The sequence below is a fragment of the Phyllobates terribilis genome, unplaced genomic scaffold (assembly GCF_046119375.1).
Source record: "Phyllobates terribilis strain yellow unplaced genomic scaffold, ASM4611937v1 Scaffold_7__3_contigs__length_470593459, whole genome shotgun sequence".
Lineage (NCBI taxonomy): Eukaryota > Metazoa > Chordata > Amphibia > Anura > Dendrobatidae > Phyllobates > Phyllobates terribilis.
Genome location: NW_027362767.1, coordinates 13,989,429 through 14,016,291, shown reverse-complemented (window position 1 = coordinate 14,016,291; position 26,863 = coordinate 13,989,429). Strand labels below are relative to the sequence as shown.

General features: G+C 57.3%; 1 protein-coding gene across 1 annotated transcript in view; it reads right to left on the bottom strand.

Moving 5' to 3' along the window:
- Positions 1 to 26,654, bottom strand: part of AREL1 (apoptosis resistant E3 ubiquitin protein ligase 1) — a 57,940-nt gene extending 31,286 nt beyond the window's left edge. The window contains 10 exon segments of the mRNA XM_073642218.1: positions 13,586 to 13,644; positions 15,431 to 15,560; positions 18,879 to 19,004; positions 19,450 to 19,506; positions 19,508 to 19,630; positions 20,352 to 20,461; positions 20,544 to 20,619; positions 20,709 to 20,830; positions 25,344 to 25,526; positions 26,645 to 26,654. Of these exon segments, the coding sequence (XP_073498319.1) occupies positions 13,586 to 13,644; positions 15,431 to 15,560; positions 18,879 to 19,004; positions 19,450 to 19,506; positions 19,508 to 19,630; positions 20,352 to 20,461; positions 20,544 to 20,619; positions 20,709 to 20,830; positions 25,344 to 25,526; positions 26,645 to 26,654 (996 nt within the window).
- Positions 26,655 to 26,863: the final 209 nt, after the last annotated feature.

Genomic DNA, 26,863 nt, shown 5'->3' with positions numbered 1-26,863 from the left:
CGCTGTCAGTGACTGACAAAAGCACTTAACTGATTGACAGCCGTGGGTGAATCTCAGCGGCTGTTAGAGGTACACGACTGCTGATCAGATCAGCCATCATTTGTTGGGAAAGATGCGGGCTCAGCGCCGGAGCCTGCATCAAAGGCATGGACACGACCTTGGATGTATCTATACGTCCCAGGTCGAGAAGGGTTGAAGAGCGTTTGAACAGAATTTGTGGGAAACAAGCTTGCGTCCAACTAGAAAGAGCTGGTGGATGAGATGCTCGGTGCTACCACAAGCTTGGGTGCACGTCTCTGAAGATTCACTTTCTCCATTCCCAGAGAACTGTGGAGCCGTCAGTGATGAACACGGTGAGAGATTACAACATTGCTGCCATTGAGAAAAGTATGAGGGGAAATGGAGGCCGGCAACGTTAGGAGAGGACTGCTGGACAATTCAGAGCGACGTTCGAGAGCTACACTACAAACAGCAGCCAAGAGAGACGCTCCAGAGCAACACTACAAACAGCAGCCAAGAGAGACGCTCCAGAGCCGCACTACAAACAGCAGCCAAGAGAGACGCTCCAGAGCCGCACTACAAACAGCAGCCAAGAGAGACGCTCCAGAGCCGCACTACAAACAGCAGCCAAGAGAGACGCTCCAGAGCGACACTACAAACAGCAGCCAAGAGAGACGCTCCAGAGCCGCACTACAAACAGCAGCCAAGAGAGACGCTCCAGAGCAACACTACAAACAGCAGCCAAGAGAGACGCTCCAGAGCCGCACTACAAACAGCAGCCAAGAGAGACGCTCCAGAGCCGCACTACAAACAGCAGCCAAGAGAGACGCTCCAGAGCCGCACTACAAACAGCAGCCAAGAGAGACGCTCCAGAGCCGCACTACAAACAGCAGCCAAGAGACGCTCCAGAGCCGCACTACAAACAGCAGCCAAGAGAGACGCTCCAGAGCGACACTACAAACAGCAGCCAAGAGAGACGCTCCAGAGCCGCACTACAAACAGCAGCCAAGAGAGACGCTCCAGAGCCGCACTACAAACAGCAGCCAAGAGAGACGCTCCAGAGCCGCACTACAAACAGCAGCCAAGAGAGACGCTCCAGAGCCGCACTACAAACAGCAGCCAAGAGAGACACTCCAGAGCCGCACTACAAACAGCAGCCAAGAGAGACGCTCCAGAGCCGCACTACAAACAGCAGCCAAGAGAGACGCTCCAGAGCCGCACTACAAACAGCAGCCAAGAGAGACACTCCAGAGCCGCACTACAAACAGCAGCCAAGAGAGACGCTCCAGAGCCGCACTACAAACAGCAGCCAAGAGAGACGCTCCAGAGCCGCACTACAAACAGCAGCCAAGAGAGACGCTCCAGAGCGCCACTACAAACAGCAGCCAAGAGAGACGCTCCAGAGCCGCACTACAAACAGCAGCCAAGAGAGACGATCCAGAGCGACACTACAAACAGCAGCCAAGAGAGACGCTCCAGAGCCGCACTACAAACAGCAGCCAAGAGAGACGCTCCAGAGCCGCACTACAAACAGCAGCCAAGAGAGACGCTCCAGAGCGACACTACAAACAGCAGCCAAGAGAGACGCTCCAGAGCGACACTACAAACAGCAGCCAAGAGAGACGCTCCAGAGCAACACTACAAACAGCAGCCAAGAGAGACGCTCCAGAGCCGCACTACAAACAGCAGCCAAGAGAGACGCTCCAGAGCCGCACTACAAACAGCAGCCAAGAGAGACGCTCCAGAGCCGCACTACAAACAGCAGCCAAGAGAGACGCTCCAGAGCCGCACTACAAACAGCAGCCAAGAGAGACGCTCCAGAGCCGCACTACAAACAGCAGCCAGGAGAGACGCTCCAGAGCAACACTACAAACAGCAGCCAAGAGAGACGCTCTGTCGGGGTAAAAGAGAATATATATATTTGTAACTTTTATACTTTTGTAACTTTTATACGCTTTTTTGCTAATGTACTAACCACCATTTTGTGTCATATAACAATAAGCTTTCCTTGCTATATATTACTCAAATCGAAACTTAAACTAAGACAGTTCCAGTGTTGCCAAGACTTATTTCAGAGAAACGAAACAAGATTATAAGCTGACGGCTGCAATATCTGCCCAGAGACTGAGATAAGGAGATGTGGACCAATCAGGAGTGGCTAGACACTGGACTTTCATGGCTTACCCCGCTCCGGACAACCTCTTTCCCCTCCCATTATGTAGTGTATTTAGATTTGTGCATGTAAAAAATAAATTCAGAACATTGCTGAGGACGTTGTCTGTAGTGGCCTTCTGAGCATGCTCTGAGTTTGAACCAGCTTGTTGTCTGACTCATTCTTTGAATGGTTGACCCATGCTCATAGTTTGAATTTGGAGTGACTGGAGGACGAGTGGAATGTCATCACGACCCTCACAAATGACGCCCAACGTGCGGCGTGGCTAGCGGTACGCCGCCCTCCCGGACCCATATTGCTGACTTCCCTGGTGGTGACCGCGGTGGCTGAATTTGAGGCCTGATCAACCTCCATCGAACACGGTAAGTTGAGATTATTTTATATGTCTCACTTGCCTGTGTGTCAGCCGCAGCGGTTCCTGTGGGATTGTCAGGTTGGATCTGGGTGGGTGACCGGTCGAGTGGTGAGACCTCAGGCGTCCCGCACCACGTCCTGAACCAGCAAGTGTTAAAACGAGTGACGTCGCATGCCTGCGCGTGCTCGTGTGCACACCACCTCCTCCTCCCCCGGTCACTGTACTTTTCTTAGATAGCTGCCTCCCGTAACTGATAGTCGAAGTTTCGAAGCATTCCTGAATTGTAGTGTAAAGGAGGTGTTGTGCTGTCAGAATCTGTGACGAATTGAGGAGTACTCTTCGTCTAACACAGAGACTGCTGTAAAGTCAAGGTTAGGAAACAGTGTATTGAGGAGTACTCTACACTGACGGGTGGTGCCGTAGTAGGAAGGAAGACGAATTGAGGTGTACTCTTCGTCTTATACAGAGAAACCTCATAAGGAGGGGTTCTGCTGTCAGTCAGGGTGCCGTGGTGAGTCGTACTGTAAAGTCGCCATTCAAGGTTAGGGAAGGGACGGATCGAGGTGTACTCTCTGTCTTATCAGTGTATTGAGGAGTACTCTACGCTGAGGAGTGGCGACCTGTAGACTGCACCAGTGATCTGAGTCGCGACAGATCATTGCATTCTATAAGAAAATGTTGTGTATATTTAAATTTGAAAGATCTCGTAAGTTGCGGAATGCTGCTGTGGGAGTTAAGCCAATTAGTGGAGTTACGGGAAGGCAAGAAGGCAAGAAGAATGTTAGGAATTTGTAGAATATGATAAGCTTATCCAGTACAGGCAGGCTTTAGTTTTCAGTGTAGAAAGAATGTGTTACACAGAAGTTGGGAAAGTTGGGTGAGGATTTTTGCACCAGACTCAAGCACATCTTAGAGTAGATGGTGCAGGGGGGAACAGAGAATGCCGAGCCTTTGTTCGGATACATGAAAGCTGCAGAATGTGATTTGTTATGTGCCCCCAAAATGGCCGTTGCACCTTTGATGCCTGTCACTACACTGAGCCCTCAGTCACCACCCTATAATGGCGCCGACGACAAATCACCGGAAGGGTGGACGTGTTGGGTGTGTGGAGAGCAAAATCCACTCTGGGCGGGCCGCCCATGGCACGATGCCCAGCCTGCCCCCAAGAATAATCCCACCCCCACTCCAACCTCCTCCCTCCAACGGCCATCTTGCTACACCTCTTACTTGTTGTGGGAGGCCCGGAAAGCCCCAATCCGGCCTATATCCACTACTAGATCCGTCCGGTGCATATTACCAGCCACCAGCACAGGTGGAAAAGCCCGCAGTCCCAGAGCACCCATCTGAAACTAATGTGACACCCTCTGCTCCAGTCCACGATGCTGAGACGCTTCCCCTGTTTCCTATGGGAGTCACCCACAACCCTGGGGATATCCTCCTCAACCCCCCCAGAATTTCAGGCCAGACTGCTCTCCTTCCGCCAACATACTGTTACTCAAGACGATACGGAGCCAGATGAGGGATGGGCTCAAGATACTCCAGCCCCCCCCCCCCCCCTCCTTTACCCCATACGTCTCCTATGGCATCCTCCACCCCATATCCATTACCCGTACTCCGGCCCTTGCTCCAAGCAACTGCTGAAAGAGCACCACCCCTCAGCCCCTCAGAAGTCTGGGACCCCTGCCGCTCCCGGAATCTAGTAGACCCATCAGGACGCCCTGTCACTCTGTCAATAGGCTATGGTGACATCCTTACACATCGGGTGGGGGCCATAGTCAACCCTGCAAACACCTGTATGAGCCATGTTGGAGGATTGGCTCGCAAAATTTCCCTTGCTGCTGGTTCTACTCTGGCTGCAGAATGCCAGGCTCACTTAGCCGAAAACGGAGAGCTTTCAAAAGGCCATGGATTCCACAAAAGCAGGATCCCTTCGTACGTATGAATCCGGCCTAGAATACATGAAACAGTTAAAGGCCTGGGCTCAGGATCGCTTGTCAGATCAAGCTGGGTCTGTACAAGATGTTCAACAAGACCCTGATGAATCTGTGGAAAGATATGCTGCAAGACTCAGCATGCATTTTGAGGATCTTGGGTACATTCTTCACGTCAAGACGCAGGCCGCCCTGTTGGTTCAGGCCCTAGTAGATGGCCTACAAGACGCTCTCAGAGATGAAGTCCTGAGAGTACGGCCCGAGATTCGTTCTTCTTCTTTCAACGACGCGGTGGACATCGTTAAAGCTTTCCAAAAATCAATGCTAAAAATGAAAAAGGATACTAAGCCAAAGAAGAAAACCGCTCCTGCCATGGTATATCAAGCTCAAGAAAGCTACCCACCCCCTGGCAACCAACATGGAATCAAGTGGGTAATGGTTAAAGGCACAGGTGATGATACTCCTCCCACATATAGAAAACAAGACAGAAGAGATGACAAGGGACCATCTAGAAACAGAAGACAATCTCGTGATTCTGAAGGACGAATGTTGTGTTGGGAGTGTGGTAACCCTAATCACATTCTCAGAGACTGTCCAACCCGCAGACAGTACCATGACCGCTCATTTCATGATGGTCCACACAACCATGGAATTTCCCGTGAACCATCTCATCCACGCCAATGACGGCTCGGTCAACCAGTGTCCACTTTCCCGGCTACGCATCTCACGGCCGCCTGTGGGACTGTCACTTTACAAGTGGACACTGGGGCGGCCACATCTGTCATTTCCTCTGCACAGCTCCCTCCTTCTGTATCCCTATCACCGGATACCCTCACCTGTGTTGGGGTAGAAGGCCAACATATTTCTTCTCCACTCACAGTCCCTGTGTCTGCAGGACCGTTCACCGGAGTACTCACAAGATTCTTGGTCTCTGAAACTTGCCCTGTCAACCTGTTGGGAGCCGATCTCTTAGAGCGGATGAAGGCAACAATTACCTTCGGAAACCATGGTATGGAGCTTCTTTTGCGGGACCCTCATTCCAAACAAGGGACTGAAGACCGCTGTGTTCTTAAAGCCTTCCCTCTCATGATGATGACCATACAACCTCACACTCTTCTTGATACCTCACAGTTCTCTCACTCTCTGTGGTCCAGTGGGCCAGAGGACGTCGGCCTCCTGCAGGTTCCCCCGGTCCGAGTACACCTCAAGCCTGGACATAGGTACCCACGGTTGCCACAATACCCCCTCAAGGCTGCACAAGAACAAAGCTTGAGTACCCAAGTCGCTTCCCTCCTGGAATCAGGAGTCCTTGTCAGATGTGTATCTCCATGCAATACACCCCTCTTTCCTGTAAAAAAGAAAACCGCTCCGGGAGAGCCTCTAAGATACCGGTTGGTTCAGGATCTCAGAGCCGTCAATGCAGCTACCATTTTAGAAACTCCAGAGGTACCTAACCCAAACACCCTTTTGTCTCAGCTGCCTCCAACGGCCACTTTGTTTACGGTGTTAGATCTGGCCAACGCCTTTTTCAGTATACCCTTACATGAAGATTCGTGGTTTCTTTCTGCCTTCACCTTTCAAGGAGCACAGCTTACATGGACCAGGACTCCGCAAAGAGCCCAGAACTCTCCTAACCAATTCACTCATTCTATGAAGTCTATTCTGGAGCCATGGGTTCAAGAGAACCCTCAGGTCACCCTTCTACAGTATGTGGATGATCTTTTACTCTGTGGCACTGAAGAAAATTTGCCAGAGATGTCAGCATCCCTTCTCTGGTTTTTTCACTCAGCTAACTGTAAAGTCTCGAAAGGCAAAGTCCAATGGTGTCTGCCCAAGGTCATTTTCCTCGGACATTGTATATCACAAGGTGCTAGACATCTGACTGAAGAAAGAAAACAAGCCATCATGGATATCACTTTCCCAACCACCTATTCCGCTATGCAGACTTCCCTTGGCCTCATCACTTACTGCAGGCAATGGATCCCTGATGCCTCAAAGCTCATGCAACCTCTGTACGACTGTCTCAAGAATGAAGGCTCAGTTTGGCTTCATGCTGAAGATCCACGTGTTTCTCATCAACACAGACTATGTTTTGACCGTCTTAAACAGGCTGTTGTCTCTGCCCCGGCCTTGGGCTTACCAGACTATACTCAGCCATTTCACCTCTTTGTCTCGGAATCGGAAGGTCATGCCTCTGGAGTTCTAGCATAACGCTATGATCATAAGTATCGGCCTTTGGGCTACTACTCAGCCCGCCTGGACCCTGTCGCCCGAACTGCCCCCCCCGTGCCTTAAGGCGGTCCACGCTGCTCACATCCTCCTTGACAAGTCAGCTGACCAGATGTCTGACTATCAATCCTGCCACTTTGCTTCCACCTTCTAGGGGGGAAGGTGAGGAGGGTGAAGGTCCATTGGTGGAACCTCATGATTGTATAAAAATTTTGCAGGAAGAGACTTCTGCTCCAGAGAATATGGTGGCACATCCGCTCGCAGACCCTGCCTTGCACCTATGGACTGATGGATCCCGTTTCGCAGACCCTCAAGGGAAGTTCCACACGGGATATGCTGTCACAACGGACCTAACAGTCCTCAAGGCTGAAGCTCTACCACCATACATGTCTGCACAAGAAGCTGAACTTGTGGCTCTCACAGAGGCCTGCCACCTGGCAGCAGGAACAAAGGCGAATATGTATATACCGATTCCAGGTATGGACATGGAATTTGCAATGATTCTGGACTCTTGTGGAAGTCTAGAGGATTCATCACAGCTGCAGGTACACCAGTGAAACATGTCTCATGGATTAAGGCCCTAATGAAGGCCCTGGAACTACCCATTCAGGTTGCTGTTATCAAGGTCAAGGCTAATGGAAGACTAGAATCCAGAGAAGCCAGGGGCAACCACCTAGCTGACCAAGCAGCCAAGACTGCAGCAGTGGAGAATGTGTCATCAAAGTGGCAGGAAAAGGAAGAAGAGATGGGAGAGACTCTGCAAACCGTAGCTGTGGCGCTCACTAGAGCAAGAGCCAAGGAACAGCCGGCGGAAGACCATACAAGTCCAGTGGAGACACGAGTGGAATCCAGGGGGGTCAGGATGCCTGAAGAAAAATTGTGTGAGGAACAAAGGAAGACCCCCACTGAAGAAGTCAAGCAATGGAAAGCGGCAGGAGCTGTGCTGGCAGGTCGCAAAGATTCAAAGGTCAACTCGACTCTTTACCAAGTGGATGGGAAGCCTTGCTTGCCTAGACGCATGTACTCAGCTGTGGCAGCATGGGCTCACGGGCCTACACACAGAGGAAAGAATCAAGCCTTGGCATGTATCAAGAAACTGTACTTTGCACCCGGAATCTCTTCCACTGTGACTGCGTACTCAAAATCCTGCTCTGTCTGCGCTACCTGCAACCCAACGTGTACGGCACGGGTCCCTCTCCAACACCTGGCTAAACCAGACTACCCTTGGCAGAGAATACAAGTCGACCATATCCAAATGCCTAAAGCAGGAAAATAGGAGTACGTTTTGGTAGCCGTGGATATGTTCTCAGCCTGGCCCGAGGCCTACCCGGTTGTCAACATGACTGCTAAAGTCACAGCCAAGAAACTGATCACCGAAATTGCCTGCAGATTTGGAGTTTCCCCAAGTTATAGAATCGGATCAAGGACCAGCTTTCACAGCAAATATCTACGAAGAACTCTGGAACATGTTGGGAACAGATTTGGGCCTCCACACTCCATACCATCCTGCCAGTTCAGGCAAAGTGGAGAGAATGAATTCCACACTCAAGACCCAGCTCTTGAAAATGACCCAAGATCATCCCCTCCCCTGGCCCGACCTACTCCCTATAGTATTGTATCATATCACACACACTTCTCAGGCCAAACATGGGCTGACTCCCTATAAAATTTTGTTTGGGACCCCCACCCAAGATAGGAGAGATTAGGCCCCAAGAGTTGTCTGAAACACATGATAGAGTGGTAAAATTTGTGATTGCCTTGTCTAGAGAATTGACTAACACCCGCTCTCCAGTATCTGCTTCTCTCCCAGAATCCACAGGTGATGCGGTACATGATTTCATCCCAGGCGATCTAGTGTATGTGAAGAAGTTTGTCCGGAAAGACTGTCTCCAGCCGCGGTTCGAGGGACCATACACTGTGCTTCTCACCACCCCGACGGCTCTGAAGCTTGAGGGCAAGAGCACCTGGATTCACGCCTCCCACTGCAAGAGAGACAAAGCGAGTCTATAAAAGATGACTACCTTCTTCTATATCCTTTCCATATGCTTACTGTCTGTCCCAGGGTGGACAGCTACCACACAGGGGTAGATACCTCCTTTTTCTCAAGTTGGTTGGGAGGGCTCAAGGGATTCCTCCAACAAGTTTGTCTAGTAATGGGAGGTCTATTAGTATTGGGCCTGGTGGTCCTGTGCTGCATAGTCCCCTTATACAGGAAAAATATAACCAATGCTGTCCCAACCTCCGGGACCTTTCTGAATCAAGAGAAGATATGGAGAAATACACTTCTTTGAACAAGTCTGACCAGACCCCCCATAACAAAGTTCAATTGAAAGATTCAGTTTAGGATCAGTTGGGAGAACTCCATGTGTCACCCAGGATAGGGCTCGATTGTCTGGGGGCGTCCCATAAGGGGGCAGCTTCTAAGATGATTGGGTGAAGAAATCCACCTCCCCTCTCCCCACACATGGACAGTCTCAAAGGCCCCGAAGCAAGGGAAAGCTTAGTGTTTAGGGGGGAATGTCGGGGTAAAAGAGAATATATATATTTGTAACTTTTATATTTTTCTAACTTTTATACGCTTTTTTGCTAATGTACTAACCACCATTTTGTGTCATATAACAATAAGCTTTCCTTGCTACGTAATACTCAAATCGAAACTTAAACTAAGACAGTTCCAGTGTTGCCAAGACTTATTTCAGAGAAACGAAACAAGATTATAAGCTGACGGCTGCAATATCTGCCCAGAGACTGAGATAAGGAGATGTGGACCAATCAGGAGTGGCCAGACACTGGACTTTCATGGCTTACCCCGCTCCGGACAACCTCTTTCCCCTCCCCATTATGTAGTGTATTTAGATTTGTGCATGTAAAAAATAAATTCAGAACATTGCTGAGAACGTTGTCTGTAGTAGTCTTCTGAGCATGCTCTGAGTTTGAACCAGCTTGTTGCCTGACTCATTCTTTGAATGGTTGACCCATGCTCATAGTTTGAATTTGGAGTGACTGGAGGACGAGTGGAATGTCATCACGACCCTCACAGCTCCAGAGCCGCACTACAAACAGCAGCCAAGAGAGACGCTCCAGAGCAACACTACAAACAGCAGCCAGGAGAGACGCTCCAGAGCCGCACTACAAACAGCAGCCAAGAGAGATGCTCCAGAGCCGCACTACAAACAGCAGCCAAGAGAGACGCTCCAGAGCGACACTACAAACAGCAGCCAAGAGAGACGCTCCAGAGCCGCACTACAAACAGCAGCCAAGAGAGACGCTCCAGAGCCGCACTACAAACAGCAGCCAAGAGAGACGCTCCAGAGCCGCACTACAAACAGCAGCCAAGAGAGACGCTCCAGAGCAACACTACAAACAGCAGCCAAGAGAGACGCTCCAGAGCGACACTACAAACAGCAGCCAAGAGAGACGCTCCAGAGCGACACTACAAACAGCAGGCAAGAGAGACGCTCCAGAGCTGCACTACAAACAGCAGCCAAGAGAGACGCTCCAGAGCAACACTACAAACAGCAGCCAAGAGAGACGCTCCAGAGCCGCACTACAAACAGCAGCCAAGAGAGACGCTCCAGCGCCGCACTACAAACAGCAGCCAAGAGAGACGCTCCAGAGCGACACTACAAACAGCAGCCAAGAGAGACGCTCCAGAGCCGCACTACAAACAGCAGCCAAGAGAGACGATCCAGAGCGACACTACAAACAGCAGCCAAGAGAGACGCTCCAGAGCAACACTACAAACAGCAGCCAAGAGAGACGCTCCAGCGCCGCACTACAAACAGCAGCCAAGAGAGACGCTCCAGAGCCGCACTACAAACAGCAGCCAAGAGAGACGCTCCAGAGCCGCACTACAAACAGCAGCCAAGGAAGACGCTCCAGAGCGACGCTACAAACAGCAGCCAAGAGAGACGATCCAGAGCGACACTACAAACAGCAGCCAAGAGAGACGCTCCAGAGCAACACTACAAACAGCAGCCAAGAGAGACGATCCAGAGCAACACTACAAACAGCAGCCAAGAGAGACGCTCCAGAGCAACACTACAAACAGCAGCCAAGAGAGACGCTCCAGAGCGACACTACAAACAGCAGGCAAGAGAGACGCTCCAGAGCCGCACTACAAACAGCAGCCAAGAGAGACGTTCCAGAGCCGCACTACAAACAGCAGCCAAGAGAGACGCTCCAGAGCAACACTACAAACAGCAGCCAAGAGAGACGCTCCAGAGCCGCACTACAAACAGCAGCCAAGAGAGACGCTCCAGAGCGACACTACAAACAGCAGCCAAGAGAGACGCTCCAGAGCCGCACTACAAACAGCAGCCAAGAGAGACGCTCCAGAGCCGCACTACAAACAGCAGCCAAGAGAGACGCTCCAGAGCCGCACTACAAACAGCAGCCAAGAGAGACGCTCCAGAGCAACACTACAAACAGCAGCCAAGAGAGACGCTCCAGAGCAACACTACAAACAGCAGCCAAGAGAGACGCTCCAGAGCAACACTACAAACAGCAGCCAAGAGAGACGATCCAGAGCGACACTACAAACAGCAGCCAAGAGAGACGCTCCAGAGCCGCACTACAAACAGCAGCCAAGAGAGACGCTCCAGAGCAACACTACAAACAGCAGCCAAGAGAGACGCTCCAGAGCAACACTACAAACAGCAGCCAAGAGAGACGCTCCAGAGCAACACTACAAACAGCAGCCAAGAGAGACGATCCAGAGCAACACTACAAACAGCAGCCAAGAGAGACGCTCCAGAGCCGCACTACAAACAGCAGCCAAGAGAGACGCTCCAGAGCCGCACTACAAACAGCAGCCAAGAGAGACGCTCCAGAGCAACACTACAAACAGCAGCCAAGAGAGACGCTCCAGAGCGACACTACAAACAGCAGCCAAGAGAGACGCTCCAGAGCCGCACTACAAACAGCAGCCAAGAGAGACGCTCCAGAGCAACACTACAAACAGCAGCCAAGAGAGACGCTCCAGAGCGACACTACAAACAGCAGGCAAGAGAGACGCTCCAGAGCTGCACTACAAGCAGCAGCCAAGAGAGACGCTCCAGAGCTGCACTACAAACAGCAGCCAAGAGAGACGCTCCAGAGCCGCACTACAAACAGCAGCCAGGAGAAAGCGCCTGCTGGAAACTGCAATAAATGTCTCGGTTTACTACTACTAATAATTTTTATTTCTATAGCGCCAAATATTCAGCGGCGCTTTATAATTTAGCGGTGACATGTACAGACAATAAATTCAATGCAAGGTGAATACAGGTCAATACAGTGAACAGTTACATTAGGAATGAGGGTCCGGCTGCTCGCAAGCTACAATCCACAAGGGAATGGGGGGGATACAATAGGTGAAAAGTGCTCGTTATATCAGGTCCAGCAATGATAATAAATGGGGATTTTTATATAAAGCTGCAGAATCCGACCCGTGGAATGATAGCTTGTCATACAAGGTCCCCATAAACGTGTGGAAGGTTTCTGTCAGCGTGAATCGTGTATTTCATTAATTTCGTTGCCCCGATCTCCGATGTTAAAGACTGGAGCTAATGATAAAGTGATCTGGGGAGATCCTGTTCCCGTGCGATCACACAGATGGGAGTAACCTCCCCCAATAACATCATCTGATAACCCCCCCAATAACATCATCTAATAACCTCCCCCAATAACATCATCTAATAACCTCCCCCCAATAACATCATCTAATAACCTCCCCCTATAACCTCCCCCAATAACATCATCTAATAACCTCCCCCCAATAACATCATCTAATAACCTCCCCCCAATATCATCTAATAACCTCCCCTATAACCTCCCCCAATAATATCATCTAATAACCTCCCCTATAACCTCCCCCCAATAATATCATCTAATAACCTCCCCCTATAACCCCCCCCAATAACATCATCTAATAACCTCCCCCAATAACCTCCCCCCAATAACATCATCTAATAACCTCCCCCATAACCTCCCCCCAATAACATCATCTAATAACCTCCCCCCAATAACATCATCTAATAACCTCCCCTATAACCTCCCCCCAATAACATCATCTAATAACCTCCCCCTATAACCTCCCCCCAATAACATCATCTAATAACCTCCCCCCAATAACATCATCTAATAACCTCCCCCTATAACCTCCCCCCAATAACATCATCTAATAACCTCCCCCTATAACCTCCCCCCAATAACATCATCTAATAACCTCCCCCAATAACATCATCTAATAACCTCCCCCCAATAACATCATCTAATAACCTCCCCCCAATAACATCATCTAATAACCTCCCCCCAATAACATCATCTAATAACCTCCCCCTATAACTCCCCCCAATAACATCATCTAATAACCTCCCCCTATAACCTCCCCCCAATAACATCATCTAATAACCTCCCCCTATAACCTCCCCCCAATAACATCATCTAATAACCTCCCCCAATAACCTCCCCCAATAATATCATCTAATAACCTCCCCCTATAACCTCCCCCAATAATATCATCTAATAACCTCCCCCTATAACCTCCCCCCCAATAACATCATCTAATAACCTCCCCCCAATAACATCATCTAATAACCTCCCCCCAATAATATCATCTAATAACCTCCCCCTATAACCTCCCCCCAATAACATCATCTAATAACCTCCCCCCAATAACATCATCTAATAACCTCCCCCCAATAATATCATCTAATAACCTCCCCTATAATATCATCTAATAACCTCCCCCCAATAATATCATCTAATAACCTCCCCCTATAATATCATCTAATAACCTCCCCCCAATAATATCATCTGAATAACCTCCCCTATAATATCATCTAATAACCTCCCCCCAATAATATCATCTAATAACCTCCCGAATGCATTCACAGAACTCAGGAACATTCTCACCTCTAATTCATTCTCATCAAATATTCCCAAGAGATTGTCCGGGACCAGCTCATTGAGGCCTAAGGAAAGGAGAGGCCGAGTCAGCATTTTCACCATGAGCCCCCTGCACTGCTTCCTCCCCCCCCACGCTGCTACACGCGGCACTGATCCCCCCCCCCCCTCCAACGCTGCTACACGCGGCACTGCTCCCTCCCCCCCCCAACGCTGCTACACGCGGCACTGCTCCCCCCCCCCCCCCCCCCCCCAACGCTGCTACACGCGGCACTGCTCCCCCCCCCCCCCCCAACGCTGCTACACGCGGCACTGCTCCCTCCCCCCCCCCAACGCTGCTACACGCGGCACTGATCCCCCCCCCCCCAACGCTGCTACACGCGGCACTGCTCCCTCCCCCCCCCCCAACGCTGCTACACGCGGCACTGATCCCACCCCCCCACGCTGCTACACACGGCGCTGATCCCCCCCCCACGCTACTACACGCGGCACTGATCCCCCCCCCCCCACGCTGCTACACGCGGCACTGATCCCCCCCCCCCCCCCCCCCACGCTGCTACACGCGGCACTGCTCCCTCCCCCCCCCCAACGCTGCTACACGCGGCACTGATCCCCCCCCCCCCACGCTGCTACACGCGGCACTGCTCCCTCCCCCCCCCCCAACGCTGCTACACGCGGCACTGATCCCCACCCCCCCCCCCCCCACGCTGCTACACGCGGCACTGATATCCCCCCCCCCCCCAACGCTGCTACACGCGGCACTGCTCCCTCCCCCCCCCCCAACGCTGCTACACGCGGCGCTGATCCCCCCCCCCCACGCTGCTACACGCGGCACTGCTCCCTCCCCCCCCCAACGCTGCTACACGCGGCACTGATCCCCCCACCCCCCCCAACGCTGCTACACGCGGCACTGATCCCCCCCCCCCCCCACGCTGCTACACACGGCACTGATCTCCCCCCCCCCCCCCCCCCCACGCTGCTACACACGGCACTGATCTCCCCCCCACGCTGCTACACGCGGCACTGATCTCCCCCCTGCTACACGCGGCGCTGATCTCCCCCCCCCCCACGCTGCTACACGCGGCACTGATCCCCCACCCCCCCACGCTGCTACACGCGGCACTGATCTCCCCCCCCCCACGCTGCTACACGCGGCACTGTTCCCCCCCCCCCCCACGCTGCTACACGCGGCACTGATCTCCCCCTGCTACACGCGGCACTGATCTCCCCACCCCACGCTGCTACACGCGGCACTGTTCCCCCCCCCCCCCACGCTGCTACAGCGGCACTGATCTCCTCCCCTGCTACACGCGGCACTGATCTCCCCCCCCCTCCAACGCTGCTACACGCGGCACTGTCCCCCCCCCCCCCACGCTGCTACACGCGGCACTGATCCCCCCCCCACGCTGCTACACGCGGCACTGTTCCCCCCCCCCCCCACGCTGCTACACGCGGCACTGATCTCCCCCCTGCTACACGCGGCACTGATCCCCCCCCCCCCCCCCACGCTGCTACACGCGTCACTGTTCCCCCCCCCCCGCTGCTACACGCGGCACTGATCTCCCCCCTGCTACACGCGGCACTGATCTCCCCCCCCAACGCTGCTACACGCGGCACTGACCCCCCCCACCCACGCTGCTACACGCGGCACTGATCCCCCACCCATCCCCAGCGCTGATCCCCCACCCACGCTGCTACCCCTGCATTGATACCCCCTGGAGAGCTAATCCCCCGCACTGATCCCCTGCCACGCTGACTCCCCCCCGCACTGACCCCAGCACTGACTCCCGCACTGCCCCCTTCCCCACTGAACCCTCCTGGCCGAGCCCCGCGCTGCCCCCGCTATCGGCTCACCTTTCAGGAAATGCTCCACCTCCTCCCGCACCTGATTACACAGACGGTGCTGCGCCAGAAGGTTCAGGTAATAAATCTTATTGTCATTGGAGACTGGAATGTGCGAACCGCCGGGCACCAGGTCCACCATCTGCAAGAGGAATTAGTCTGGCAATCCACAGACACGGCATGCTGCCACGCGGTGTCCCGTCTGTATACTGCACGGGAGGATGGGCGGCTGCCACGCGGTGTCCCGTCTGTATACTGCACGGGAGGACGGGCGGCTGCCACGCAGTGTCCCGTCTGTATACTGCACGGGAGGACGGGCGGCTGCCACGCAGTGTCCCGTCTGTATACTGCACGGGAGGATGGGAGGCTGCCACGCGGTGTCCCGTCTGTATACTGCACGGGAGGACGGGAGGCTGCCACGCAGTGTCCCGTCTGTATACTGCACGGGAGGATGGGAGGCTGCCACGCGGTGTCCCGTCTGTATACTGCACGGGAGGACGGGAGGCTGCCACGCGGTGTCCCGTCTGTATACTGCACGGGAGGACGGGAGGCTGCCACGCAGTGTCCCGTCTGTATACTGCACGGGAGGACGGGAGGCTGCCACGCGGTGTCCCGTCTGTATACTGCACGGGAGGATGGGAGGCTGCCACGCGGTGTCCCGTCTGTATACTGCACGGGAGGACGGGAGGCTGCCACGCGGTGTCCCGTCTGTATACTGCACGGGAGGATGGGAGGCTGCCACGCGGTGTCCCGTCTGTATACTGCACGGGAGGACGGGAGGCTGCCACGCGGTGTCCCGTCTGTATACTGCACGGGAGGATGGGAGGCTGCCACGCGGTGTCCCGTCTGTATACTGCACGGGAGGACGGGCGGCTGCCACGCGGTGTCCCGTCTGTATACTGCACGGGAGGACGGGCGGCTGCCACGCGGTGTCCAGTCTGTATACTGCACGGGAGGACGGGAGGCTGCCACGCGGTGTCCCGTCTGTATACTGCACGGGAGGACGGGCGGCTGCCACGCGGTGTCCCGGTCTGTATACTGCACGGGAGGACGGGAGGCTGCCACGCGGTGTCCCGTCTGTATACTGCACGGGAGGACGGGAGGCTGCCACGCGGTGTCCCGTCTGTATACTGCACGGGAGGACGGGAGGCTGCCACGCGGTGTCCCGTTTGTATACTGCACGGGAGGACGGGCGGCTGCCACGCGTGTCCCGTCTGTATACTGCACGGGAGGACGGGAGGCTGCCACGCGGTGTCCCGTCTGTATACTGCACAGGAGGACGGGAGGCTGCCACGCGGTGTCCCGTCTGTATACTGCACGGGAGGACGGGCGGCTGCCACGCGGTGTCCCGTCTGTATACTGCACGGGAGGACGGGAGGCTGCCACGCGGTGTCCAATCTGTATACTGCACGGGAGGACGGGCGGCTGCCACGCGGTGTCCCGTCTGTATACTGCACGGGAGGACGGGCGGCTGCCACGCGGTGTCCCGTCTGTATACTGCACGGGAGGACGGGAGGCTGCCACGCGGTATCCCGTCTGTATACTGCACAGGAGGATGGGAGGCTGCCACGCGGTGTCCCGTCTGTATACTGCACGGGAGGACGGGCGGCTGCCACGCGGTGTCCCGTCTGTATACTGCACGGGAGGACGGGAGGCTGCCACGCGGTGTCCCGTCTGTATACTGCACGGGAGGACGGGCGGCTGCCACGCGGTGTCCCGTCTGTATACTGCACGGGAGGACGGGAGGCTGCCACGCGGTGTCCCGTCTGTATACTGCACGGGAGGACGGGCGGCTGCCACGCGGTGTCCCGTCTGTATACTGCACGGGAGGACGGGCGGCTGCCACGCGGTGTCCCGTCTGTATACTGCACGGGAGGACGGGAGGCTGCCACGCGGTGTCCCGTCTGTATACTGCACGGGAGGACGGGCGGCTGCCACGCGGTGTCCCGTCTGTATACTGCATGAGAGGACGGGAGGCTGCCACGCGGTGTCCCGTCTGTATACTGCACGAGAGGACGGGCGGCTGCCACGCGGTGTCCCGTCTGTATACTGCACGGGAGGACGGGCGGCTGCCACGCGGTGTCCCGTCTGTATACTGCACGGGAGGACGGGCGGCTGCCACGCGGTGTCCCGTCTGTATACTGCACGGAGGACGGGCGGCTGCCACGCGGTGTCCCGTCTGTATACTGCACGGGAGGACGGGCGGCTGCCACGCGGTGTCCCGTCTGTATACTGCACGGGAGGACGGGAGGCTGCGACGCGGTGTCCCGTCTGTATACTGCACGGGAGGACGGGCGGCTGCCACGCGGTGTCCCGTCTGTATACTGCACGGGAGGACGGGCGGCTGCCACGCGGTGTCCCGTCTGTATACTGCACGGTAGGACGGGAGGCCGCCACGCGGTGTCCCGTCTGTATACTGCACGGGAGGACGGGCGGCCGCCACGCGGTGTCCCGTCTGTATACTGCACGGGAGGACGGGCGGCTGCCACGCGGTGTCCCGTCTGTATACTGCACGGGAGGACGGGCGGCTGCCACGCGGTGTCCCGTCTGTATACTGCACGGAGGACGGCGGCTGCCACGCGGTGTCCCGTCTGTATACTGCACGGGAGGACGGGCGGCCGCCACGCGGTGTCCCGTCTGTATACTGCACGGGAGGACGGGCGGCTGCCACGCGGTGTCCCGTCTGTATACTGCACGGGAGGACGGGCGGCTGCCACGCGGTGTCCCGTCTGTATACTGCACGGGAGGACGGGAGGCTGCCACGCTGTGTCCCGTCTGTATACTGCACGGGAGGACGGGAGGCTGCCACGCTGTGTCCCGTCTGTATACTGCACGGGAGGACGGGAGGCTGCCACGCTGTGTCCTGTCTGTATACTGCACGGGAGGACGGGCGGCTGCCACGCGGTGTCCCGTCTGTATACTGCACGGGAGGACGGGCGGCTGCCACGCGGTGTCCCGTATGTATACTGCACAGGAGGATGGGCGGCTGCCACGCGGTGTCCCGTCTGTATACTGCACGGGAGGACGGGAGGCTGCCACGCGGTGTCCCGTCTGTATACTGCACGGGAGGATGGGAGGCTGCCACGCGGTGTCCCGTATGTATACTGCACAGGAGGATGGGCGGCTGCCACGCGGTGTCCCGTCTGTATACTGCACGGGAGGACGGGCGGCTGCCACGCGGTGTCCTGTCTGTATACTGCACGGGAGGACGGGCGGCTGCCACGCGGTGTCCCGTCTGTATACTGCACGGGAGGACGGGCGGCTGCCACGCGGTGTCCCGTCTGTATACTGCACGGGAGGACGGGCGGCTGCCACGCGGTGTCCCGTCTGTATACTGCACGGGAGGACGGGCGGCTGCCACGCGGTGTCCCGTCTGTATACTGCACGGGAGGACGGGCGGCTGCCACGCGGTGTCCCGTCTGTATACTGCACGGGAGGACGTGTCACACACAGCACCGACCTTCTCCAGCTGACCCCCGCGTCCATACTTCTCTTCAGCAAAGACCAGGTCGGCATCAGACACGTCATGGGACAAAACGTACAGAACCTTGGACTGGAAGAAATCAGGGTCGTCCGTCTCGAAGAACTGAAGAGAAGAAGAAAATAATGAATCTCCTCATGTGTCCCCATCCTCCCTACCTCTTGAAGCTCATCAAGAGAATGCCAAGAGTGTGCAAAGGCGTCATGAAAGCTAAAGGTGGCTACTGTGAAGAACCTAGAATATAAGACATATTTTCAGTTGTTTCACACTTTTTTGTTAAGTATATAATTCCACATGTGGTAATTCATAGTTTTGATGCCTTCAGTGTGAATGCACAATTTTCATAGTCATGAAAATACAGAAAAATCTTTAAATGAGAAGGTGTGTCCAAACTTTTGGTCTGTACTGATATATTATATACCCTCACACCCTGCGGGTCCCATCAGTCACCTTTCACGTGTGGGAAATGTCAGCGCTCAGTGGTCGCTGTATTGGTGGAGAAAGGGTAGTCCTGGGTGGTACCTGAAGACGGCGGGCAGTGATGCCTCACCTTATAATGCATGCGGAGTCCAATGATCTGTGCCAGGAAGGAGCGGGTGAACCGGGCCCCTCACCAGCTGCTCGTAGCCGCCTCCTTGGGACGACTCAAACAAGCATTTTCCTACCACCCGACCAGCAAACTCGTACAGCTTGATGCGTAACCCTGGGGGGCGACATGGGTTGGGGTGAACCTAGACGAGACACCCCGGAATTAGTTAAATTAAACAAAATGTACAATTGGGGGATGGAGGGTGAACGTGATGGACCGAGGTCTTTATTCAACCTACGTAAATATGTAAAGATAACGCTGGGAGGCGGACAAGGAGACAATCAGCATACGGGAGGAGGCAGGCAGACGAGGACGGCGGCGGGAGGTAGGCAGACGAGGACGGCGGCGGGAGGCAAGACAGACGAGGATGGCGGCGGGAGGCAAGACAGACGAGGACGGCGGCGGGAGGTAGGCAGACGAGGATGGCGGCGGGAGGCAGGCAGACGAGGACGGCGGCGGGAGGCAAGACAGACGAGGATGGCGGCGGGAGGCAAGAGAGACGAGGACGGCGGCGGGAGGTAGGCAGACGAGGACGGCGGCGGGAGGCAGGCAGACGAGGACGGCGGCGGGAGGCAAGACAGACGAGGACGGCGGCGGGAGGCAAGACAGACGAGGACGGCGGCGGGAGGCAAGACAGACGAGGACGGCGGCGGGAGGCAGGCAGACGAGGACGGCGGCGGGAGGCAAGACAGACGAGGACGGCGGCGGGAGGCAAGACAGACGAGGACGGCGGCGGGAGGCAAGACAGACGAGGACGGCGGCGGGAGGCAAGACAGACGAGGACGGCGGCGGGAGGCAAGACAGACGAGGATGGCGGCGGGAGGCAGGCAGACGAGGATGGCGGCGGGAGGTTGTGGACTCACCAGGCCTTGGCTTGTATCACTAAATCGAGTAAAGAGTTTGTTGTTCGTATCAAAGAGAACTTTACAAATCAGCTCAAACCACTCCCGCCGCGGACCGCCCCAATCCAGAGCTGCCAACGAGAGAGAGAGAGAGAGAGAGACAGCGTGTCAGAGGGGCCGAGATCGGGCCGAGCCGCCAGATCGAGCACTCACCCTCTTCATCCTGGAATATCACTTCGAAGCTTTTGCTCCAGTCGGAGGCAGAAAAGTTTCTTGTTGCTCGTATCGACTGTAATAAAAGACAGATGTCACGGGGTCAGAAGAGGTGGCCAGGTGTACGGGATACCCACTGGTGGGCACCGCAGGACGACTACTCACACTCTCCAGCAGCGCGTGGCGGCAGACTCTCAGGGTGACTTTGCTGCGGTTCTTCTTGCAGTGAATCAATTTCAGCTCCTTCTGAAAGAAACGGACTTTATCCTGCAAAGTCTCCGATCCACCTAGGACGCAAAATACTGGTGAGAAGCGGTCCGTGGACCATGATTGCCACTGCCACTCACCCATAACACCTCCCACCTAAGGGCACATGGCCTTCACCCCCCTTCCCCCACACACAGGCACGCGGCCGCCCCCCCTCCCCCACACACAGGCACGCGGCGGCCCCCCCACACCCATACACACAGGCACGCGGCGGCCCCCCACTCACACTCACAAACACACACACACACACACACACGCACGCGGCCGCCCCCCATTCCCATACACACAGGCACGCGGCCACCCCCCATTTCCATACACATAGGCACGCGGCCACCCCCCATTCCCATACACACAGGCACGCGGCCACCCCCCATTCCCATACACACAGGCACGCGGCCACCCCCCATTCCCATACACACAGGCACGCGGCCACCCCCCATTCCCATACACACAGGCACGCGGCCACGCCCCATTCCCATACACACAGGCACGCGGCGGCCCCCACTCCCATACACACAGGCACGCAGCGGCCCCCCACTCACACACACACACACACACACACACACACACAAGCACGCGGCCGCCCCCCATTCCCATACACACAGGCACGCGGCGGCCCCCCACTCACACTCACACACACACAAGCACAGACAAGCGGCCGCCCCCTACTCCCCCCCACACAGGCACACGGCCGCCCCCCACTCCCACACACACAGGCACGCGGCTGCCCTCCCCCACACACACGGCCGCCCTCCCCCACACACAGGCACGCGGCCGCCCCCCCCTCCCCCACACACAGGCACGCGGCCGCCCCCCCTCCCCCCACACACAGGCACGCGGCCGCCCCCCTCCCCCACACACAGGCACGCGGCCGCCCCCCATTCCCATACACATACACACACACACGGCCGCCCTCCCCCACACACAGGCACGCGGCTGCCCTCACACACACACGGCCGCCCTCCCCCACACACAGGCACGCAGCCGCCCCCCCCTCCCCCACACACAGGCACACGGCCGCCCCCCACTCCCACACACACAGGCACGGCCGCCCTCCCCCACACACAGGCACGCGGCCCCCCCCCTCCCCCACACACAGGCACGCGGCTGCCCTCACACACACACACGGCCGCCCTCCCCCACACACAGGCACGCGGCCGCCCCCCATTCCCATACACACAGGCACGCGGCGGCCCCCCACTCACACTCACACACACACAAGCACGCGGCCGCCCTCCCACACACACACGCACAGACACGCGGCCGCCCCCTACTCCCCCCCACACAGGCACACGGACGTCCCCCTCTAACTCCCACACACACACACACACACACACAGGCACACAGCCGCCCCCCACTCCCACACACACAGGCACGCGGCTGCCCTCACACACACACACGGCCGCCCTCCCCCACACACAGGCACGCGGCCGCCCCCCCTCCCCCACACACAGGCACGCGGCCGCCCCCCATTCCCATACACACAGGCACGCGGCTGCCCTCACACACACACGGCCGCCCTCCCCCACACACAGGCACGCGGCCGCCCCCCCTCCCCCACACACAGGCACACGGCCGCCCCCCACTCCCACACACACAGGCACGCGGCTGCCCTCACACACACACACACGGCCGCCCTCCCCCACACACAGGCACGCGGCCGCCCCCCCTCCCCCACACACAGGCACGCGGCTGCCCTCACACACACACGGCCGCCCTCCCCCACACACAGGCACGCGGCCGCCCCCCCTCCCCCACACACAGGCACGCGGCCGCCCCCCATTCCCATACACACAGGCACGCGGCTGCCCTCACACACACACGGCCGCCCTCCCCCACACACAGGCACGCGGCCGCCCCCCCTCCCCCACACACAGGCACACGGCCGCCCCCCACTCCCACACACACAGGCACGCGGCTGCCCTCACACACACACACACGGCCGCCCTCCCCCACACACAGGCACGCGGCCGCCCCCCCTCCCCCACACACAGGCACGCGGCTGCCCTCACACACACACACGGCCGCCCTCCCCCACACACAGGCACGCGGCCGCCCCCCCTCCCCCACACACAGGCACACGGCCGCCCCCCACTCCCACACACACAGGCACGCGGCTGCCCTCACACACACACACACGGCCGCCCTCCCCCACACACAGGCACGCGGCCGCCCCCCCTCCCGCACACACAGGCACGCGGCCGCCCCCCATTCCCATACACACAGGCACGCGGCCGCCCCCCCTCCCGCACACACAGGCACGCGGCCGCCCCCCCTCCCGCACACACAGGTACGCGGCCGCCCCCATTCCCATACACACAGGCACACGGACGTCCCCCCTAACTCCCGCACACACACACACACAGGCATACGGCCGTCCCTCCCCCTCCCCCCACACAGGCACAAGGCCGTCTCCCCTCGCCCACAAATAGGCACGCGGCTGTCCCCCCTTTCTCCCCTCCTCCACACACACACACACACACACAGCCGTCCCCCCTCCCCCACACACACACACACAGCCGTCCCCCCTCCCCCACACACACACACAGCCGTCCCCCCTCCCCCCACACACACACAGCCGTCCCCCCTCCCCCCCCCCCACACACAGCCGTTCCCCCTCCCCCCCCCACACACACAGCCGTTCCCCCTCCCCCACACACACACACACAGCCGTCCCCTCCCCCCCCACACACACAGCCGTCCGTCCCCCCCACACACACACACAGCCGTTCCCCCTCCCCCACACACACACACAGCCGTCCCCCCCCACCCACACACACACAGCCGTCCCCCCCCCACACACAGCCGTCCTCCTTCCCCCCCACACACACACAGCCGTCCCCCCTCCCCCACACACACACACAGCCGTCCCCCCTCCCCCCACACACACACAGCCGTCCCCTCCCCCCCCACACACACACAGCCGTTCCCCCTCCCCCCCCCACACACACAGCCGTTCCCCCTCCCCCACACACACACACAGCCGTCCCCCCTCCCCCCCCCACACACACACAGCCGTTCCCCCTCCCCCACACACACAGCCGTCCCCCCTCCCCCACACACACACACAGCCGTCCCCCCCTCCCCCCACACACAGCCGTCCCCCCTCCCCCACACACAGCCGTCCCCCCTCCCCCCACACACACACAGCCGTCCCCCCTCCCCCCCCCCCACACAGCCGTTCCCCCTCCCCCCACACACACAGCCGTCCCGTCCCCCCCCCACACACACACACAGCCCCCCCCCACACACACACAGCCGTTCCCCCTCCCCCACACACACAGCCGTCCCCCCCCCCCACCCACACACAGCCGTCCCCCACACACACACACAGCCGTCCCCCCTCCCCCCCCACACACACACAGCCGTCCCCCTCCCCCACACACACACAGCCGTCCCCCCTCCCCCACACACACACACAGCCGTCCCCCCTCCCCCCCACACACACAGCCGTCCCCCCTCCCCCCCACACACACAGCCGTCCCGTCCCCCCCCACACACACACAGCCGTCCCGTCCCCCCCCCACACACACACACAGCCCCCCCCCACACACACACAGCCGTTCCCCCTCCCCCACACACACACACAGCCGTCCCCCCCCACCCACACACAGCCGTCCCCCACACACACACACACAGCCGTCCCCCCTCCCCCCCCACACACACACAGCCGTCCCCCCTCCCCCACACACACACAGCCGTCCCCCCTCCCCACACACACACACAGCCGTCCCCCCTCCCCCCACACACACAGCCGTCCCCCCTCCCCCCCACACACACACACAAGCCGTCCCGTCCCCCCCCCCCACACACACAGCCGTCCCGTCCCCCCCCACACACACACACAGCCCCCCCCCCCCACACACACAGCCGTCCCCCTCCCCCCCACACACACACACAGCCGCCCCCCCACACACACACACACACAGCCCCCCCCCCACACACACACACAAGCCGTCCCCCCTCCCCCCCACACACACACACAGCCGTCCCCCCCCACACACACACACAGCCGTCCCCCCCCCACACACACACACACACAGCCGTCCCCCCTCCCCCCCCACACACACACAGCCGTCCCCCCCCACACACACACACACACAGCCGTCCCCCCCCACACACAGCCGTCCCCCCTCCCCCCCACACAGCCGTCCCCCCTCCCACACACACACACACACACACAGCCGTCCCCCCTCCCCCACACACACACAGCCGTCCCCCTCCCCCACACAGCCGTCCCCCCTCCCCCCCCCACACACACACAGCCGTCCCCCCTCCCCCCCCCACACACACACAGCCGTCCCCCCTCCCCCCCCCCACACACACACAGCCGTCCCCCCTCCCCCACACACACACAGCCGTCCCCCCTCCCCCCCCCCCACACACACACAGCCGTCCCCCCTCCCCCCCCCCTCCCACACACACACACACACACACAGCCGTCCCCCCTCCCCCCCCACACACACACACACACACAGGCGTCCCCACACACACACACACACACACACACACACACATTTGTCATTGCATTACCAATGTTCAAGTGCAGGAAACGAGTAAAAGTGGCCGCCATGATGTTCCGCTCCTTGCAGCTGATTTCTACTGGGGGCTGCAGCCCATCATCAACTTGTAAGGACAAAAGGCCGTGCAGAGGGTCCGGGGGCAGGTAAAGAAACTGGGAAATCCACAGAGATGGACAGATTAATGTGATCAACCCTAAGGCAGAGCGTCACACCCGCCCACAACCCTCTGACAAAGCGATAAAAGGCGTGAGGCAATTCTGCAACAGAAAACACAGTGCACAGAAAAAAGACTTCATCCTGCGAGGAGGCGGCCTGGTTCTAAACACTATTGGACTAATGCACGTAGAGCAGAGTCCGCGCCAATCTTATTACTGTTTTATTAGACATTCGCTTGCTCGTCGGTTCAGTCTCAGGAATCAATGTTTCTATTCAGTGACAGTAAGCAGAGGAAGACATGCAGGATGGATCTTATGTATATATAAGGCCAGACAAGATATTGCTAAAGGTAAATGTAAAGCCATCATTCCATTGTTCTCCCAGCCATTAGGCCCATTGTGTGGATGGGGATAGTAGATCCAGGGGAGCCATCACCACAGGGGTCTCACATGCAGTCCCAGGTGATGCGCTTCTGGAATATTCTTCATTCTTTCATTTAAAAACAAATGTTATGGGGGAGGGTGTGAACACTTCTGCCCATTCAGGGTGCTGACACCAGGAAGGGAGTAAGAAGCCACATTGTGGCGACACAGCTTTTTATTATCCAGACATGTAAATGCAGTTGGCCAGGAGCCATACACCTTTATTTTTATGTTGACTTTTGAATTTATGTGTGTTTCTTTCTTCGGGTGGGACAAGAAACATGGACTTTTGTCTGAATGTTGACTTCTCTTGTAGGTGGAGTGGATATTTAATTGATGAATAGTTGTTATGTACCTCTTATATGAGCTAATACAGTTTATTGTACTGTTATCTTTGCACAGGGTCTTTGAACAATTAATGTTTGCTAAATATGTGGATTAACCTTTGTGTGGGCCCTGTAGCTTGTTGACTCGCAGAGCAGAGGAGTATAAGATATGCAGATCGATTAAAAGCTCAAACAATGGAGAGTCATCTCACCTCCCCCTGACCTGTAAATAATGTATTGAAGGACAGTTGTGAACTATATAAGGGGGATATGCCTCTGTATCAGGAGTCGTTTACACTCTAAGTGACAGTATGACTCCATCCAGAGGGATACAAGTTTGCTCCATTGACTATCACAGAACCCATAGATACATTTGGGAGAAAGCCAGGTTGAGACCATCTGGTCACCTGGTTCCATGGATATGTCTCGAGAGGTCAGGGTGGGACCCTTGGTTCTCCTGGCCTTGTACCTTGATGGACTGTCAGCTTCCTAAGCTTGCCGCTACCTCCTCTCTTTGGGTGTCCACCAAAAGCGGGGGAGCCACTGGTTGAGGTAGTCGGCCCTGGAAGTCCCAAACACAAAGCTGTTCTATCCCAGGCGGGAGGAGAAGGAAGGGTGAGACTGTA